This window comes from Hippoglossus hippoglossus, chromosome 18 (assembly GCF_009819705.1).
Source record: "Hippoglossus hippoglossus isolate fHipHip1 chromosome 18, fHipHip1.pri, whole genome shotgun sequence".
NCBI classification, from domain to species: domain Eukaryota; kingdom Metazoa; phylum Chordata; class Actinopteri; order Pleuronectiformes; family Pleuronectidae; genus Hippoglossus; species Hippoglossus hippoglossus.
Window position 1 is genome coordinate 12387604 of NC_047168.1, and position 19730 is coordinate 12407333.

Here is a 19730-nt window from a genome sequence, read left to right on the forward strand (position 1 = left end):
TTTTCATTTATAACTCGTACACTTCTGTAACGTCTCCCTCAGGCGGCCGCCTCACGCTGACCAGCAGCCGCACTCCAGGTTCTCTGTTCCCAGTGGGCGAGACTCTGGTGCAGTACACCGCTACCGACGCTGCAGGAAACAGCTGCGACTGCAACCTCACCATCACTGTTCAAGGTGCGGAACCGACAGATGCATCACAGCTGTTTTAAATCCCGTGCACAGAATAATCTCTGTACCGAGTCGGAAAAGTGAATTGCAGTATTTGTGCTTCCCTGTGACCAGATTATGAAATGTTTGTATGTTTGGTCAGGGACAACCTGTGAGCAACCGTATGTCCCCGCGAATGGAGAGTTTGTTTGCTCTGAGGAAGACGAGGGTGTGAACTGTACCCTTCACTGTAAAGATGGATACAGCTTCACTAAGGAAGCAGTGCACAGTTACCTCTGTGCGTACAACGGCGTGTGGGAACCTCCGTACTCTCCCGAGAGACCCGACTGCTCAGGTACGTACAGGGGGCAGGAAAACTCTCATTGCATGGGTTTGGGCTCGTTAACTCATGAGCAGCTTGAAATGAAGCAGCGTGCTGTATAAAACCCTTTTCGTCGTTCTCAGAGAAGCGTATCGCAAACAACGGATTCAAGCCCTTCGAGATGCTGTTTAAAGCGTCGAGCTGTGAAGACGTGGCCCTGGTCAAGTCCTTTACTGGGGAGTTCAACACCAAACTGGGCGGCATGGTGAGAACCTTAACATATAAACACACACAAACACACACACGCTCTTCATGTGAATCAACTCTCAAGCATGTTGCCTTTGTTTTTGTCTTCCCCACAGCTCCCCACCATTTGTAGCAGCGATGATGTCACCTGCAAGCTGGAGGTGATGTCACAGGGTCACTGTCTGGAGTACAACTACGACTACGAGAACGGATTTTCTATCAGTAAGATCTGCACAGAAACAAACATCCCTCCTGTTATTGAAGTATCTATTTGACTCATTATTTCTCTCCCTGTCTGATCAGCACCAGGGGGATGGACAAACAGCTGGAGTCCTCAAGGCTCCCAGGACTACGCCTACTTCGAGTCAGGCTTTGCCACGAGCTCTCGGCAGCTCCCCAACCGGCAGCGAGACGGCGGCGTGAAACCACATCAACGCACCAAGAGACACAGGAAAATCACCGGTCCCACCAGAGACCAGAAGATCCAGATCTTTTTCAACATCACAGGTAAATAAAGAACGTGACAATGCATATTTCAGTATTTTTGCACAATACCATCAGTTGTTAGTTATCAGTCCGTTAAACTTTGTCCGTTCTCCCAGCAAGCATCCCTCTGCCCCTGTCGAGGAACGACTCAATAGAGGTGGCCAATCAGAAGAGGCTCCTGAGGACCCTGGAGCAGCTGACCAATAGACTGAGGCGAACGCTGGCCAGGCAGCCGCTGTCCAGTTTCCACGTGACCTCAGAGATGATTGTGGCCGATCCCAAATCGCTGGAGAGCAGGAGGGCCTCTCTGTTTTGCAGGCCGGGCTCGGTGCTCAAAGGCCGAATGTGTGGTGAGTAAACTCATTAATCGACCTTAAGAAAGAAATCGTTTCCCAGTGAGCTACTAATTGTTTGTGCTCTTGCAGTGCAATGTCCGGTTGGAACGTACTTCTCTCTGGAGTATAACGAGTGTGAGAGCTGCTGGCTGGGCTCCTTCCAGGACCAGGAGGGTCAGCTGGAGTGTAAGTCCTGTCCTGAAGGAACCTCCACAGCCTACCTACACTCCCGCAGTGTGGCCGAATGCAAAGGTACGATGCACAGACATGTGGACGGTCAGACCTCAGACTTATAGGACTCGTATCCAAGATGGCATCTTACTGTCTTGGCTAATACTCAGTGTTTTGATTCTTCATCATGATGTTGTGATTTGCATGCGCAGGGCAGTGTAAACCTGGAAGTCATTCCCTGAATGGGCTTGAGATCTGCGAGTCATGCCCGCTGGGACACTTCCAGTCGGGCTTCGGCGCCAGGGAGTGTCTGGTCTGTCCCGACGAGACCTCCACCGTCACCAGAGGAGCAGTGGACGAGACGGAGTGCGGAGGTGATCCAGTCTGACAGTTTACAGGACACTCCCATACTGTCCTATCACTATAATTGCTTAGTTTGACCTTGAATCCCTGTCATCGTTATTAAAAATGCTAAAGAAAAGAAAATTCCAGCCCTTAAGCAAAAATGTGTCATGAGGTATTTGGCTTTCATTGTATCAGAAACTCCTTTTAGGAAATTTCATGTAAGGTTGGATGATGCATCTGGAAACAGTTTTTAAGTTAAAACACAAAAATAACCCATGACTTTTAAAAATTGTGAACTTGGAGCCACTCAGTGTTGGATTTCCCCCGTTTTTTCCATTTTTGCATGATTCTGGACTTTGACCTGCTCCTTCAAGTTCATATGTTTCTTTTCTCCCACAGTCCCCTGTTCGGCAGGTCATTTCTCCCGCACCGGCCTGGTCCCCTGTTACCCTTGTCCCCGAGATTACTACCAGCCTGAACCGGGCCGCTCCTACTGCCTCTCCTGCCCCTTCTATGGAACCACCACTATCACAGGGGCCACCACCATCCAGCACTGCTCCAGTGAGTGTGTCTCAGTTCAGAAAAGAAATTCTCGTTCAACCAACAAAAAATGTGCACGCTGCATAATCTGTCCCTTGCCGCCATCGCTCAACATGTGTGGCGTCTGATCTGTGTTGTGACAGCTCAATCTGACTGGAAAAGGGATTACTGCACTGGGATTGAGGGGGGAAAGGAAATAATGTGAGCAGAATGGAAATGAGTAACGCTGCATGCCTGAAGTGTGGGAATGATCAGCGGTTGGGACGCGCTGCCAGGTCGAAATGAGAATACAGGCTTTTGTTCAGCTGGATCTCGACCGTCTGCCAGTCTGGTAGCAAAGGGGGAAAGATCCTCACTGCGTTTTTTCCGACTTTTTTTTTTTTTCTTTCCGTCTTTGCCTATATTGTCTGTGTTTTCTGTCGGTGTCATTGTCAGGTTTTGGGTCCAGTTTTCTTCCAAAGGAGGAGAGTGTGACTGCAGCTCCTGAGGTGGAGGCCAGTGAAGACTACCAAGCAAGCAGTCAGGTTAGTATTTATCTTGTCTCACTTAATTTACTGTGATATATACCCCATTCTAGTGTTATCTTATAATTAATTTCAATAGCTGAGTGTGTCTATGTAGTACTAATATTATCTGATTGACTTTAGGTTTTCCACGAGTGCTTCCTGAATCCCTGTCAGAATAAGGGAACGTGTGAGGAAGTCGGAGCGGGATACGTCTGCACCTGCATGCCCGGGTTCACAGGTAAACCCCCACTCAGACCTCTACATCGTCAGGTACCTCATGTTTATGACCAGTTTCTGTTTCTGCTATCTTGGTTTTTTTTGGACTCGTGTTGAATGTTAATAAATGTTCCACTTATTTTTAACTGTTTCCATGAAGCGGGGGGAAATAAAACTCATCTCAATCAAAACCAACTGAAGTTGAATGACCTGTTTAAAGCATCAGCGTGAAGCTGCTTCACTCATACATTCACCATGTGGTCCGTGATTAGTGTCAGCTGGTAGACGTGAAACAGATCAAACCGATTCATCACCAAGAATTTATTACGTGCGGATTTCCAAGGTTTGAAATATAAAGAAATCCAATTCATAAAACAGACACGTGATGGACTTTCCTTCCATTTATATTCCTGACGGCGTTTTCCCCGTCCTCAGCTTCCTCTCATTATGAGTGTCGGGCTGCTGCGACGCGATCTTTCTCCCGGCTGTGTTGTATGTGACAAGTGCTTGATGCAGCCTCTGATATTCGTCCCTCAGGTGCCAAGTGTGAGATCGATGTAGACGAGTGCGACTCGGCCCCGTGCCAGAATGGAGGCCTGTGCAAGGACGGCATGAGAGAGTTCCAGTGTCAGTGCAAAGCAGGATTTTTAGGTATGGATGCAGTTGGGGTATTGAATTCATAGAAAGGGGTGTAGAGTGCATTAAAGTACTTGGAGGGTTTGGGAAGTGATCAGAAAACACTGACCATAATTAAAGCCTGAAGGTCACATTTATGAACCCTGGGACAGGTCGGCCTGAGAGGAATCCACCTGTTTGTGTTTATTCGCTGGCCGTGTTTAAAGGAGCCTTCGACAAGGGCCAGTCCAGACGCGCCACTGTGACGCCGTCGGACTTCAAAATATCAGTTTTTTAAAATTTTATGAACAAAGAAGAAGACCTGTGACATTTTATGGTTTGAAATTGTTTCATGTTTCCATAAATTCCATGAAATATCGGTGGTTTGATCCCTGGCTCCTCCAGGCCGCTTTCCAAAGTGTCCTTGGGCAAGATACTGAGCCCAAATTGCCCCTGACAGCTCTGCAGACAGTGTGTGAACGGTGTGGGACAGAAAGACCGCAGCTGTGTGTGTGTGTGTGTGTGTGTGTGTGTCTGTGTGTCTGTGTGTGTTTGGGCCATTGTGGCTTGTAAGTGCTCTGAGTGGTTGCTATATAAATAAAGTCCATCTACTGTAATAAAAACAGACTTTTCCAACCGACATCCAAAAACTTCAACACATGAAATCAAGATTAGAATTTGATGAAGGTGATGAAATTGTTTCCTAATACAATTATAGGAGGAATATGTTGAGGTTGCAGTTTCTACAAATACTGTACATACTTTCTTCACGGTACACCGCAGATATTTATAACAATATAACGTGTTGTATAAGTGAAATGTATGGAACCACATACAGTGTTCTAACTTTATGTGTCTCTGAACTTTCCCCTCTCAGGCCACCTGTGCGAGGCGGAGGTGAACGAGTGTATTTCCTCCCCGTGTCTGAATGAAGGTGTTTGTGTGGACGAGGTCAACAAGTTCACCTGCAGCTGTGCCGGCGGCTTCACAGGTTTGATCCCCGAGACTATGTTACCTTTGTATTCTAGATATCAGTTCATGTCCTCATAAACAAAGTCAGGACAACTTGATGACCCCATAATATCCTCCTGACTGTCTCTTCTTTCCTGCAGGATCTCGTTGTGAGCTGGAAATAAACGAGTGTCTTTCCAACCCCTGTCTGAACGGGGGGGTGTGTGAGGACATGACAGGCGGTTACACCTGTAACTGTGCTGTCGGCTTCTCGGGGGACAGCTGTGAGGTTAACATTGACGAATGTTACAGCGCCCCCTGTCTAAATGGAGGCTCGTGCCTGGATGCCGTCAATAGTTTCAGGTAATAAACATTCAGATGGAAAGAAGCAGCTTTGTTTTGTCTTTGTGAACCTGAATGTGGAGATGTGCCGCCCCCCCCCCCCCCCCCCCCCCCCCCCCCCCCCCCCCCCCCCCCCCCCCTCTCCCAGGTGTCAGTGTGTGGAGGGCTACCGGGGCTGGCTGTGCGAGGTGGATGTGGACGAGTGCGATCCGAACCCCTGTGTGAACGGAGCCAGCTGCCTGGATGGTCTGGGCTCCTTCACCTGCCGCTGCCTCCCTGGGTTCAACGGAACCAGGTGTGAGACAGGTACTATAGGACAGATGGCACATCACCATGGAAACCATAGAGGAGGAAGAGAGAAATCATGGATTCAAAATGATCTTTTGGTCATTTTCCACTACTTTTCTAATAAACCACATTAAATATACTATTGTGGAAAGACATATTCTCATTGTAATATTATTTAGGGTTTGTGTATTTTCCCAATTATTGGAAATTGTTGTATTGTGCTAAAAAAGCAAGTAAACTTTTTTTTCCTGCTGATTGTACTGATTATTTTCTGCTCTGTCCTATTAGAGATGTCCGCTGCTTTCAACCTGGACTTCGAGGTGTCGGGTATCCACGGTTACGTGATGATGGACAGTGTGATGCCGGCGCTCACAGAGATCACCTGCACCTTCTGGATGAAGTCCTCAGACACCACGAATTATGGCACACCGGTCTCCTACGCTGTGGAGGGCAGCGACAACGCTTTCCTACTCATAGACTACAATGGGTCAGTGGTACACCAGGAGATAAATGCACTTAACATGGTTTTATTAAATTAGTGCATTCCCTTTCCTAGCCCCTCATTTATTTGACATTAAATCCTCTCAACCATATTTCCCCTCCTCCCGTGGCCACCTCCCTGCAGGTGGGTGCTGTATGTGAACGGTAAGGAGCGGATCACCGACTGTCCTTCAGTGAACACGGGTCACTGGTACCACATCGGTGTGTCCTGGAGGAGCTGGGACGGTGACTGGAGAGTCTACATCAATGGGAAGCCCTCAGACGGAGGCAAAGGCCTGTCAGTCGGCACCACTATCCCAGGTGTAGTGCTAACCTCGGCCTGGTTACCTGCCCAGTGATCATTTCATTCACATAGAAGACAAAGTGTACACTTTCTCAGCCAGCAGTGGTTAATCTCCGGGCTTTTCTTGTCTTGTAGCTGGTGGAGCACTGGTGTTGGGTCAGGACCAAGACCAGAGGGGTGAGGGCTTCAACCCCGTGGAATCCTTCGTGGGATCCATCAGTCAGCTCAACATCTGGGATCGTGTTCTGAGCCAACAGCAGGTGAACATAAAACATCCACTGATGTATTTATACCTTTTTAATACATGATTCATTTGAGGGATTTGTCCAAATCCAACTCAGACACATGCAGAATTTATGAAATGATTTAAAGATATTGGTGTTTCTGTTAAATTTCAAACAGGCTGTGGAAAATAAAAATAACAGGAATATTGATGTGGATTTGATTGAATCTGTTCTACCTGATAGATCAAGGTGCTGGCCAGCAGCTGTCCAGCTTCCCACGTGACCCACAGAGGGAACGTGCTCGCCTGGCCAGACTTTCTGAACGGAGTGGTCGGCCGAGTCAAAGTTAACAGCAACAGTATTTTCTGTGCTGGTAAGAAATCGATACAAATGTCAACAATACATCTTGAATGATGACTAACACAATTTTACATGATTACATTTCCTATTGTGGCTGTTAAATCACGTTTGAGAACAGCGTATCCACCTCCTACACGTCATGTGTCACTATCAATGACAGGTGGCGCTGTAATCCTGCTTTTAAAGTCCCAGTGGCTCTGACTCCACCATATCTGTCCCTCCAGACTGCCCCAAACTGGAGAGTGCAGTGCCCCACCTGCTCGCCTCCACTGTGGAGATCAGCCCTGGGGCCCAGGTCCAGCTGTCCTGCAATCCCGGTTTCTACCTGGTGGGGGAGCCGGTGCTGCAGTGCCAGAATAAAGGAGAGTGGAGCCACCCGCTGCCGAGCTGTGAACGTAAGACTCAGACATGAAGTGCACTTTGACTTGCTCTGGAAATCACCTGTAATCTGATCTTGCTTTGCCTGTTCATGGCGATAACGAAGTCCTATCATCTTGAGCTTTAAAAGGGGATTTTCAGACGAATGTAAATGTAAATAAGCCTCTGTGCTTATTATGTGTTCCTCCCTGACCCACACTGCAGCCTCCCACTGAGTTTTGTGGGAATCAATCCAGTAGTTTTTGTGTAATCTTGCTTAAAAAGAACCAACAAACGGACAGAGGTGAAAACATAACGTTCTTGGTGGAGGTAACTGTTGTGTTGCAGGTGAAGGTAAAAAGCCTTGAGGAGTGAGACCCTGGATAACCTTCCTCCCTGTGTGTGTCACAGGTGTGTCCTGTGCCGTTCCTCATCCTCTGGAGAACGGCTTGCTCCAGGGGACAGACTTCCACAGTGGCAGCTCTGTGGTCTATCAGTGCAACGCTGGCTTTTACCTGCTGGGAGATGCCAAGGTGCACTGCAGCAACAGCGGCAAGTGGGGAGGAAATCCACCGGCCTGTCTCGGTACGTCTTTCCCTTTATATTGTTTATGTATTTTTTACTTCAGGGATATAACTGAAAGATGTGTGCATGTGTCCCTGTGTTCAGATGTGGATGAGTGCGCTCTGGGGTCTGACTGTGATAGTCACGCCAGCTGTCAGAACACAGACGGCTCCTACATCTGCACCTGCACCCGCCCGTACAGCGGAGATGGCAAAAACTGCACAGGTAGGAGGACTCTGAAGCCTTTTAATGCACATATAGGTTTTTAAATAATCCTAATAACAACAGTAAAATCGTGACAAAACTTTTTATGTGTGGTTGAATGCATGTGTTCCCACCAGAGCCGGTGAAGTGTGAGAACCCTGGCTCTCCGGAGTTTGGCCACAGAAGCGGCAGCAACTTTCTGATGGGCAGTGAGGTGGTGTTCGGCTGCGAGGACGGCTACGAGATGATCGGCTCATCTCGACTCCGCTGCCTGGAGACGGGAAACTGGGATGATCCTGTCCCTTACTGCAGAGGTGAGAGGTTAAGTGAAGTCATGACATGCCATCAGCTGTAGCGCTGTATTGTTTGAGTTTGAGGGTACACAAAAGCACTGACAAAGATTTTGTGTGTGCATTCACACTGAAAAGTAAATAGCACAGAAACAAACGTGCATGTTCACCTATCACAAGCAAACATTATGTGCGATGTATCTCACCCCCGATGCTTTGAGCGAGTGATTTTACATACAGTCGTCTTTCTGTCTTCCACTGCGCAGCGGCCTGAAAGCGCTGACCACTGCAGCGTCTCCATCTTGGCTCTAAGCCACATTCTCCCTCATAGAGAAAGAGGAACTGAATTACTCAGCATCTGCAGACTGTGCCAATGAGCTCATGTTCAGACCACACTGGTTGTTGAACATCAGACTGACAGTGAAGTGACTACAGTTAAAAGTCAAACTACGCATGTATGTGAAAAATATATGTAGAAACTGCATAATGTTTCTTTTTTAAATTGAAAAGGTTAAAATGATCATTTTAATGGTTTTCTGTGTTCTAGGGGCAGATTTAAGTGAAGTTAAATATTAATGTTGTGTATTAGTGAGCTCACTAATGGCTCAACACTGATACAGGAGACAAGAGGTTGAGGTTTTTCTGCAAAAGTGGTAAAACACAGTTTATTATTGTTGTTGTGAAGGCAGGGAAGCAGGGTTCAAAGTATGAGGTGGTGGACGTGTGGCTGGTAGAGTCACCGGTGACAAACTGTGTGCTCTTACTGTCACTGATGATTGTTCAGAGGAACCAGGAAGCTTGAGCAGGAAAAAAATACTTCCAGTAAGAAGCACTCAATCACCAATTTTAGAAAAGTGTACAAAGGTTCTTTACTCTGAATCTGAAGGAAGCTGCACTTTCATTCAGTCATTTAGTTTTTTCAGTGAAATATTGAACGATATAAAACAGCATTTAGTAATCCTCTTATTTGATATTTATAGCTCTTTCCTGCCCGATGCCAAGTGTCCCAGAGAACTCCATCATGAAGGGCGACAACTTCACCTACGGCAGCAAGGTGACTTTCAGGTATCATTTGCATCCCCAACAACACAGTGACCACAGGAGAAAGTACAACAAAGCCATTCAAAATAAACTTATATAGTTTCTTCTTAACATCTGAGTCTAACTCTGTTCTCTTCTGCCTCTGTAGTTGTATGAGTGGCTTCCTGCCTCAGGTCCCGTACGACTTTCAGTGTCTCGTCAGTCTGAGATGGACTGGGACGCCACCTGTCTGTCACCCAGTGACCTGCGGGGGGCCTCCGAATGTGGGGAATGCTGACTCCAGGCTGGACACAAACACATACCTGTCCAAGGTGAAATACACCTGTGCTGAGGGCTACAGGTAAACAACCATCAGCTCACATTTCTAATCATTTTGTTTTTGTGACTGTTGAATAAAGTGAATATATGATATTGTAAAAATAAAATTGCCTCAACTAACGTACCAATGCACACAAACTAATTGGGACCATAAAACCACACAACAAAGTCAATGCATCAAGCTATGAAAAGTATCTGAAATCTATTACATCTAAATATGTTAGGAGTTAATCACTTACCTCAGTAACTTAACTAATCATGTCAACACATTTAGTTTGCTGTCCTCAGTTTTTATTTATTCCACTTAATTTTTACACAATTTCCCATCTATAAACCTCTGTGACACTATAGTATTATAAAGTACTTTTATTTCATGTTGGTGCGAAGGCCGTTGGGCTCCATGGAAGTCGTCTGTGAAGCTACAGGCGAGTGGAGCAGGCCACTCCCCCGCTGCGTGAACGTCCTGTGCAGTGAACCTCCGGCCCTGAGAGACGCTGTGACCGTAGGAGAGAACTATGAGCTGGGAAACAAGGTGCACTATGTCTGCAAAGAAGGGTAAATGTGGTTGAAGTCTACTCAGTTACTATACTCAGCTGTTCTGTCAACAGGGATTGTATTGTATGAATGCCAATTTATTTATAAAGCACATTTAAAAAGTACTGTAGAATCAAAAACATGCAAAAATTAAATAAATAAGTATCAAATACAAATACATGATTTACATTACTAATGTCTGATGTCTTATAAGTGCTGCAATGTCTTTTTGGTCTCCTCCATCTCCAGCTACACTCTGATTGGCCCAGAGACCAGAGAATGTCTGCCAAGTGGCCAATGGAGTGACAGCTCTGCCCAGTGTGTCCCTCGCTCCTGTGGCCCCCCGCCTGCCATCGACCACGCGGAGCCCTACGAGAGCCACCAGCTGTTTGGAGACACCGCCAACTACTACTGCACTGACGGGTACACCGCCGGCAACAACTCTAAGATGGTGTGCAATGCTCAGGGCGTGTGGGCGCCCCCTGATGGCATGGAGGCCCCGCGCTGCATCGCCAACTTCTGCCTCCGCCCGCCTGAACTACCCCATGCAATTCTAGATTCAGTCAACAAACCCAAATACACCAGCAACTCTGAAGTGAACTATAAATGTGAAGAGGGCTTCATGCTCAACACCACGGCCACACTGAGATGTCTAATGGGAGGAGAGTGGCAGCCTTCGCCGTACGATATCCGCTGTGTGCCAGTGAGGTGCTCTAAGCCCGAGGGAATCGACAGGGGCTATGTGAGCGGGACCAACTACAGTTTTGGAGCCATGGTGGCGTACACCTGCTATCCAGGCTTCCTGATCCGAGGGGAGAAGAGGAGGACCTGCAAGGCCAATGGAGAATGGGAAGGAGCTCTCCCTATCTGTATACCTGTGTCCTGCTCTCTGCCTCCTCCACTCAGGAATGGACAGGTCAGCTTATTTTAAAATGGCATGAATCCTATTAAAATGTCACAAGTTTGAAGAACTGTCCCACACAATAAGAATATATGCAGTATCGCACTGGAGTATGGCTTGTTTAAATGATATATTCCTCTTTTTATCGCCCTGCAGGCAAAAGGTCGGAACACCTTCAACAGCAAGGTGATATATGCTTGTGACGCAGGCTACAGACTGATTGGTCGTCAAGACAGAATTTGCCAATCCAACCGCCAGTGGTCCAACACCGACCCTCCCACCTGTGTCCTTCTGAGCTGTGACAAACCTCCCCCCGTCACACATGGACATTACCGGGGCTCTGAGTTCCAGGTGGGCCGTAAAGTAGAGTATGTTTGTGATCAGGGTTACGAGCTGGTGGGAGAATCTGTGTGGACCTGTCTGAAATACGGACGGTGGGATCAGACGAGGCGTCCACGCTGCTCGCCGGTGCAGTGTCCGGAGCCGCCGCTGGAGGAGAACCACCTGGTCCTGAAGGGCCTGGACTCTGAGTCTGGAACAGTGGAACTATCATGCGAGGATGGCTACGTCCTCGAGGGCGCTCGCATCCTCCGCTGCACACCATCCCAGGAGTGGAACGACACCTTCCCAGTTTGCAAGCAGGTGTTTTGCGGCCAACCTCCTGATGTGTCCTTTGGTGGCACCTCCTTGTCCTCTCCTCCGTTTCCTTTCAGCTCAGCTGTGACCTACAAATGCATGGATGGTTTCACATTAAAGAAAGAGGGCTCTGTGTCCTGTCTCGCCAGCGGGCGGTGGAGCAGTCCCTACCCAGAGTGCATCCCAGTTGAATGTCCTCAGCCTGTGGAGATTTCTAACGGTATAGTAGATGTCCAGGGTCTGATGTACCTCAGCAAAGCACTGTACAGTTGTCGGACTGGATATAATCTGGTGGGTAACTCCACCGTCCTCTGCGGAGAAAAGGGACTTTGGATTGGAGGGGTCCCCTCTTGCCGCCCAATCGAATGCTCCATCCCAAAGCAGATCGCCAGTGGGAAAGTGGTTTACACAAAACTCCAGTTTGGTCACAGTGCCACTTACTCCTGCCGTCGTGGTTACCGCCTCCAAGGCCCAGAGACTCTGAAGTGCCTGGCCAGTGGGGAATGGGACTTCGAGCCCCCTGCTTGCGTGCAAATATCTTGCACGCCACCTCAGCCCATTGAAAATGGTTTTGTCGAGGGTCAGGATCACAGTTTTGGTGTCACTATCTTCTACAGCTGTTTTCCTGGATTCCAGCTCATGGGCCAGGACCATCTGACCTGTGAGGAGATCGGCTGGTCGAGTTCTGTCCCTGTCTGCATGCTGTCGGACTGTGGCCTGCCTCCTCACATTGACTTTGGCGAGTATGTTAGGGTGACAGAGCAGCGAACAAGCTCTTTTACAACTTCTAAAGACTCTGGAGCGTTAGCCTCACCTGAGAACTTGAGCTTCCTTCACGGGTCATTGATTGAATACCACTGTCACAAAGGTTACGACCTCTCGAGCCCCACCAGGTTGGTGTGCCAGGAGGACGGAGGCTGGAATGGGTCCGCTCCGTTTTGTGTCCCGGCAGAGTGTCAAACACCGCCCAGGCCAGAGCACGGCTGGGTGAATGTGACTGATTCCTCCCTCGGCAGTATGGTCAAGTATTTTTGTGAGGAAGGATATGAACTTCAGGGGGAGCCTGTGAGGCAGTGTGTGTCAGGTCGATTGTGGACACATAGCGCCCCCATTTGTCGACCGGTTTCCTGTGGCGACCCAGGGCCTATTGCCAGCGGCACCGCTCATGGAGGTGCTTTTGTGTATCCTGAGGCTCTGCACTATGAGTGTCGTCCTGGGTTCATCCTCAAAGGAAGCAGCACAATCGTCTGCCAGGTTGATGGAAAGTGGAAAGGACAAAAGCCCGTCTGTGAGCCACTGTCTTGTGGTTTTCCTAAAGTTCCCAGTGATGTGACTTTTAAAGGCGAGGAGTACACCTATAATAATGAGATAGAACTAAGCTGTCAGCCCGGTTTCCTCTTAGAAGGGAAATCTGTCAGTGTCTGTCAGGCTGATGGCACCTGGAGCCACAAGTCCCTGACCTGCGTACCCGCCCGCTGTGGGAAACCATCACCGATACCCAATGGACATGTGCTGGGATCAGAGTTTGGCTTCAACAGCAAGGTGAAGTATCAATGTGACGAAGGGTACACACTTAACGGAGACTCCACGTGTGTTTGTCAGTCAGACGGACTTTGGGACAAACCGGCACCTCGCTGTGACATCATCAGCTGTGATCCACCTGAGGACATCAGTCACGGCTTTCTGAACGGCTCCAGCTTCAACTACGACGATGTGGTGGAGTACGTCTGCTTCGATGGCTATGAGGTGGTTGGGGACCCCATCCTGCGATGCTCCGCTCAAGGCCTCTGGGTGGGCGCTGTGCCCCAGTGCCGACCCTGCGTCTGTGCCCCCCCCGTGTTGAAATTCGGCGTGGTTCTCGGGCGTGACCGCTCCTGCGGGGACCGGGTGCATTTCCAGTGCGACGAAGGCTACAAGCTGTTGGGTCCCCCACAGGCTGTGTGTGAGAAGGGAGGGGTGTGGAGTCCCGGGGTTCCTGTGTGTGGCCGAGGAAGGTGCAGTGTCGCTCCGCCAACAGTTCCCAATGCTGTCCTGCAGGGCGGCAGTGCCACCTTCCCAGACACGGTTATATACAGGTGTCGGCCCGGTTACCAGCTGAAGGGATACCCACACCTCTCCTGCGGGAGAGACGGCAGGTGGGGGGAGCCCAGGATCAGCTGTGAGCCTGTGAGTTGTGGAAGACCTCCGGCTGTAGCCCACGCTCAGGCGGTAGGAGTCACCTACACCTTCCCAAACCAAATCACTTACAGGTAAATACTCCAATCGTTCCTTTAACTTGTGACCAGAGAAACTGTCGTTCCATGACATTACCTATGAACTTAGCTCCAGTTTGTTTTCTTTACCTATTCAAGAACCATATCCTAGACATTTAAGATGTGTTTGAAATCATTTTGCTTTCCTCCCTGACAGGTGTGACGATGGGTATGAATTTGCCACACAGACAACTTCTCTCTGCTGCCAGAGCGACAGCACGTGGTCCAAACATAGCATCCGGTGCCGTCCCTCCCCCTGCCCGCTGCCCGGCAACTTCTCCATCCCTCATGTGGTAATCACTGGAAAGGAGCTCACTCCTGTTGGGGGCACCATCTCCCTCTCCTGCCCTCCAGGCTTCTTCCTGCAAGGCTCAGCACTGGCTGAATGTCAGGTAATGATTTGTTAATAAATCATAAATGCTTTTGGTCACTTTATGGCAATATTTGGTTTTGCAATGACTCACGAAGACGTTTCTCTCTGAGTTGGCACACCGCTCTCCTCTTTCCCACTGAACCCATCAATAAGAACCTGTGAATAATGTATTACCTTCCTGTCCTGTCTCTTGTCTCATGGGAGTAGCTGGGTGGAAACTGGACTCCGAGCATCTTGACAGTTTCCTGCGAGCTGGTGGTATGTGAGAACCCGCCCACTCTTCTTCACGGCGTCACCGAGGGCGACGGCTACAATTACGGAGACTTTGTCATGTACTCCTGCCTCCCTGGCTTTGACATGAAGGTGCTCATCAGGCCACATTTTTTCTTAAGCTCTTCTTTTGTTCTTTAGCACTTTTCTTCTTTAGCTGCTGGCGTTTCAAAAGTAAAAGAATCTCACACATTTTGTCACCTTGAAAGATGCAGACAGTCATACTGGAAAAACCAAACCTAATCACTCAGAGGGCACTTAGCTCCGCCGAGGCCCAACAGTCCCCTTATTAAACCACATCTAAATTCACTGAATCCACATATTCATTTGGATCTGTACCAAATGGCACTCATAAATATCAGTCCACTAAACACTTCAGACTTTTTTCATCAACATCCATTTAATTATTCTCGTAGAAATCAGCTGAAATGTTGGAAAACGCCCCCTGAGTCGCAATGTTAAAGAAACTGATTAAAACAAATTCCTGGAGTTCCTGCCTGACCACTTCCCTCCACCAAGTTAAGTGCTATTCCACCCTGCACTTTTTGTGTAATCCTCCGAACTAACAAACAACGAACGCAGACGAAAACATGACCTCACCATCTGAAGATGGTGAGGTCATGTAGGTTGATACAGTAAAAACATTCTCGTTTCGCTCACTTCAGGATTCACAGTCTATCCTTTCCCCTGTTTTCTGAAACCCTGAAATGTAATAGGTATATGACCTCATTCCTCATTGGCCTCTCGTTTCCCGTGATACAACAGAGGGCTCTATTTCCTCCTGTGAAACTCTAACAATCATGTTACACTAAGTCACATGATTTCTCTTCAGCGGTCAATAGGAATGTGCTGCTGCGGAGCAAACCGATGGAGCTGAGTCAGTCTTCCACTGAGACACTGATATACCCTCCTCTGTGTTGAGTGCCTGCTACAGTGAGAGCAGACTCACAGAGAGCCATGCATATATTTATAAAATCTATTTTAATTGTATAAAATTTGATATATATAAGGTTTGCTGTTCATCTGCTCGACTCTGTAGCTTTACCCTGTTCTCTCTGCCGCAGGGAGACTCTATCCAGACCTGCCAGGGAGACAGAGCATGGAGCGGCACCCAGCCAGTGTGTGTTGGTAGGTCTGTGTTCATCTGTCCAATCAGCGGGAGCAAGGGGGGGGGAAACATGTGCTTCCTTGATAAAGTAAATCCACAGTTTGGCTTGAGTTCAACTTTTAAGAACTTTGACCACCGACATTCGCCTTCATTTCCTTATATGTGACCGTTCCTTCATCGTCACTAGAATAGAAAGCTTTGTTGTCTTTGAACAGGACGCACAGGATCTATAATAACGTAGAGTTTCTCATCACATATGTTAAGCGACATTCCGACCACACCTCTGACAATTTTGTCAAACTTGTCTATCGTCTCCTCAGCGCAGTCCTGCGGGCCTCCTCCCACCGTACACAATGCACAGATCCACATGACGGGAGAGACTTACCTACACAATGCCAGTTACGTGTGCAGCACGGGGCTGCAGCTGGTCGGCTCCAAGACTCTCACCTGTCTGGCCAACGGCACGTGGAGCCTGCCAGCTCCTACATGTGAAGGTAAAGTAGAAAGAATGAATTAAAAGTGGCAAAACCACACATCATTTCCACAAAGTCCTGTGATGTGGGAGCAAATTAATTCAAACAGTTCAAAGTTACACAAACACTTTACGCAGTGTCAATAAAATACCCAGAGTAAGGCATCAATAAAAGCTCTTTATCACTGTTGCTGACGTCAGTGGGCAGAGGCTGCATCAGCCCGAGACAGGTGCCGCACGGCAAAGTGCAGGAGCACAACCTGAACACCGGGCGCGCTGTGGAGTTCCTGTGTGATAAGGGCTACAACCTGGTGGGAGATCGTCTGGTGGTGTGTATGGGGGGCAGCGCCTGGAGCTCCACTTTCCCCAGCTGCCAACGTGAGAAACTCACACACACACATAGAGTTACATAGAAGGACGAAAAAAGGAAATACAGAATTAAATTACTGAATAAATATCTAGTGATTAAAAACTGTATTTCTATATTGCTTTCCACATTTATACATGTATTCATTCATTTACTAATACATTTCTATATCTTTGCATTTATTTATTGGTCTATTTATACATAGTCACAGACGGACTCAGAAAACATGTCAGAAAGAGTTTAGATGAAGTGATGTGACCAATACCTGTGTCTCACTTGCTTCATCTCACACATACTTCACATCTGACTTCCTGTTGTGTTTGACTTGCTCGGACATGTCAGTACAGCCACTGTTACAACAGCTGTGCATTTGGCAAACATTTGCATCACACACACTTCACAGTGCAGACCAACGCCCCACACTGAGTTCTTTCCTCACTGAGTTCCGTCTCCTGTTTAACCTGTTTGACGAGAAGTCAGTGAGTCAGAGCTCCTCCTGGTTCCCACCACACAGATATAGTTTGAGTCAAAGCAGTTTATGCATCTGCCGACATATATAGAAGGTTGGTAGCACTTTTCAAAACACAGTTTCAAATGGCCTAATAATAAGAAAGACTTACAATCAATAAAATGAACATATAAATTATGAATAGTTAAAATAACAGCCGCGCTGTGGCTGGTGTTGTTTCTGTGTTAAACCTTTATGAGATCATACTTTTGTGTCGCTAACACAAAGTCTGCATCCCTTCTGTCCCTCACAGCTAAGGCCTGTCCAGCTCCTCCAGGCTGGAGGGAGGACGTTAGCGGGAACGGAGCCCAGCAGGAGTTTCATGTCGGTCAGTCGGTGCGAGTCTCCTGCCCCAAAGGTCAACAGGTGAAAGGCAGCGGCACCATCAGCTGCAGGCCAGACCAGACCTGGAGCCCTGTCAGCTCTGTGTGTGAAAGTATGTACCATTTTCTACAGGTTCCACGTTTGTTTTCAAGCGGAAAAACTTGTTTGGTTGCACTGTGTCGGAAAAAAGAAACCTGGGAAAGAAAAGAGAAACTGGAGTTCTGTGACTTTTCTCTCTAATGCTAATATTCAAAGTTTCTTCCAGTCAGTCTATAGGTTGAAATCCATCAATATTAAAGCCCTATTACTGTCTGGTGTCTTCTTATGACAAATATATTTGCTGTATATGTTGGTGGACACTAATATAGATTTGAGTATATAAAAAGGTCGTTCTCACAGCGTATTTTATTGTACCTCCAGATTGACCTTCCTTCTTCCTAATTCATATTGATCTGTCTATTTGTGAATCAACTTCGATCAAGAAGATTTGATGATTATTGCCAAATATGTGTTTGAGTAAAAGATCGATTGCTATCAGATCTTTTTTTCCAGGCAATGTGATTTAGTTGTATGTGGAGAAAATCTAAAATGTAATTTCAGTGCTTGACATTGCAAATTCCGAGATAATCAAGTGAAAAATCTGGATCTGGTGTTTCCCACGTCTGCATGCTCTGCTTGTCTCGTGCTGCTCCACCTGTGCTCCTGCATTCCTCTTGGTTTAAATCTGCCCCTTGGTTTAAATCTGCCCCTTGGTTTAAATCTGCCTGTTGGTTTGAATGCGTCTCTGTTGTCGTCCGTCTCTCGGGACTTTCATCAAATCAAATGAGGCTGCATCAAACAGGCGTCCTGTACGCTGCACTAATTACAGGCACCTCTGTAGCCTCTATGGCAACCTTTGTCACATAATCCTCAGATCTGTCTTCGGCACGCTCGTCCGGAATAATCAACACAATGGTGCTCATGTTGCTACGGCTTGTTGTTTGTGTTGGCATGGAGTGTGTTCTCCCACGTGCACGCCTAACCCCAATACTCTGAGTCCTGTTTTTGTCACGGACGATGTTTCTGTTACAGCTGATCCACACCATGTGTGTTTTGCATGAGATTCTCTTGTCTTCCGGGCGATGACGGATAAAGAAAACCCTTGATTTCATTTGATTAACACAGTTTTCTCTCTCTCTGCGGTGTACAAGGGTAGACTGCGAGTACATAACAGGGGGTAGACAAAATAGCAGAAATACCTCAAATACAATTCTGATCAAATTAGTTCTGCAGCCTCTGAAATTTCCTACTTGCATGGGAACCATTTGGGAGTGGGGGGGGGCCTCAAAGAGACAGGTGTTTCAGACAGAGGCTGAAAAGAGGAGCTGCAGCGATGGACAGTCTGAGGGAAACAATGTTTTTTCTGAACATTAGAGCATGAAAACCTTTTACCCAAATTTAAAAGAGAAAAAGAGAAACAAACAACAAATTAAACTGAGTTGAATTGAGGCTTCTATCAATGTGAGAAATGGAATGAACTGCCATTGTGCAGTAGGTGTCTCTCTTACTTCGTCCCCCCCCCCTGGAGGCTCGGCTCCTTTACACCTTTGCATGTTTTTCAGCTGTTTAGTTCATTTAGTAACAGACATGTTGGGATATGATGAGGACATCAGCAGCATTTGAAGACAGACAATAGTAGTGTAGTGAGTAACTCGTGTGTTGTACAGGGGTGTCCTGTGGCCCGCCCCTCCATGTGGCCAATGGGGTGGTGCGGGGGGCGGTGTTCCAGTTCGGGGACGTGGCGGTGTACTCGTGTTTTGGCGGCTACACCATGGAGGGCGTCGGAAGGAGCAGGTGTCTGGAGAACGGCACCTGGACGCCGCCTCCCACGTGCAGAGGTAGAGAGAACACCGAGGGGACTCTGCCCTTTCTCCCTGGGCACTTCCGCCTGAGCCGACTCTCCCTTTCTCACACGACGCCATGCTGCTTCTCAACTACTTTATTCTGTGCTGGACTCCTCCTGCTTGTCTCCAGTAGATGCTTTGTACTGTGGAACATATGAACTTGTCTGTGGTCAAACAGCTTCATCACAGAACCTCCTCCCTGCTGCTGCATCCTGATCGATGCCTCTGTTTGTGCACGTTAAGCTCTGTGACTCACACACATCACCTTCTTGTGTGTGAGTCACACACATCACCTTCTTGTGTGTGAGTCACACACATCACCTTCTTTAGCCTGGATCCAGTTCCATTAAAGGAAAAAATCACTCTTAGTCTAGACAAGCAACTGGCACAGCTGAGTGTGAAGCTGCTTCTTCCCCATAGAACAGCAACATGTCGTCCGGATGGATGTGA

The 19730-nt window shown here is 47.8% G+C and overlaps 1 protein-coding gene across 6 annotated transcripts in view; it reads left to right on the forward strand.

The window, feature by feature from the left end:
- Window positions 1–19730, forward strand: part of svep1 (sushi, von Willebrand factor type A, EGF and pentraxin domain containing 1) — a 78340-nt gene that overhangs the window by 55991 nt on the left and 2619 nt on the right. For 5 of the 6 annotated variants that reach the window (XM_034615360.1, XM_034615356.1, XM_034615357.1 and 2 more), the window contains 35 exons: window positions 43–174; window positions 311–502; window positions 613–734; window positions 832–937; window positions 1019–1222; window positions 1318–1551; window positions 1627–1788; window positions 1920–2081; window positions 2452–2613; window positions 3028–3116; window positions 3240–3336; window positions 3852–3965; window positions 4807–4920; window positions 5042–5243; window positions 5371–5528; window positions 5799–5997; window positions 6136–6311; window positions 6430–6554; window positions 6762–6891; window positions 7103–7273; window positions 7647–7820; window positions 7905–8024; window positions 8141–8317; window positions 9274–9358; window positions 9483–9674; window positions 10040–10207; window positions 10436–11102; window positions 11244–13972; window positions 14133–14367; window positions 14556–14711; window positions 15683–15746; window positions 16047–16220; window positions 16400–16576; window positions 17327–17509; window positions 19104–19274. In XM_034615360.1, coding sequence (XP_034471251.1) covers window positions 43–174; window positions 311–502; window positions 613–734; window positions 832–937; window positions 1019–1222; window positions 1318–1551; window positions 1627–1788; window positions 1920–2081; window positions 2452–2613; window positions 3028–3116; window positions 3240–3336; window positions 3852–3965; window positions 4807–4920; window positions 5042–5243; window positions 5371–5528; window positions 5799–5997; window positions 6136–6311; window positions 6430–6554; window positions 6762–6891; window positions 7103–7273; window positions 7647–7820; window positions 7905–8024; window positions 8141–8317; window positions 9274–9358; window positions 9483–9674; window positions 10040–10207; window positions 10436–11102; window positions 11244–13972; window positions 14133–14367; window positions 14556–14711; window positions 15683–15746; window positions 16047–16220; window positions 16400–16576; window positions 17327–17509; window positions 19104–19274 — 8523 coding nt within the window. The remainder of the gene's footprint in view (window positions 1–42; window positions 175–310; window positions 503–612; window positions 735–831; window positions 938–1018; window positions 1223–1317; window positions 1552–1626; window positions 1789–1919; window positions 2082–2451; window positions 2614–3027; window positions 3117–3239; window positions 3337–3851; window positions 3966–4806; window positions 4921–5041; window positions 5244–5370; window positions 5529–5798; window positions 5998–6135; window positions 6312–6429; window positions 6555–6761; window positions 6892–7102; window positions 7274–7646; window positions 7821–7904; window positions 8025–8140; window positions 8318–9273; window positions 9359–9482; window positions 9675–10039; window positions 10208–10435; window positions 11103–11243; window positions 13973–14132; window positions 14368–14555; window positions 14712–15682; window positions 15747–16046; window positions 16221–16399; window positions 16577–17326; window positions 17510–19103; window positions 19275–19730) is intronic. The other variant, XM_034615358.1, reaches the window with a different exon arrangement.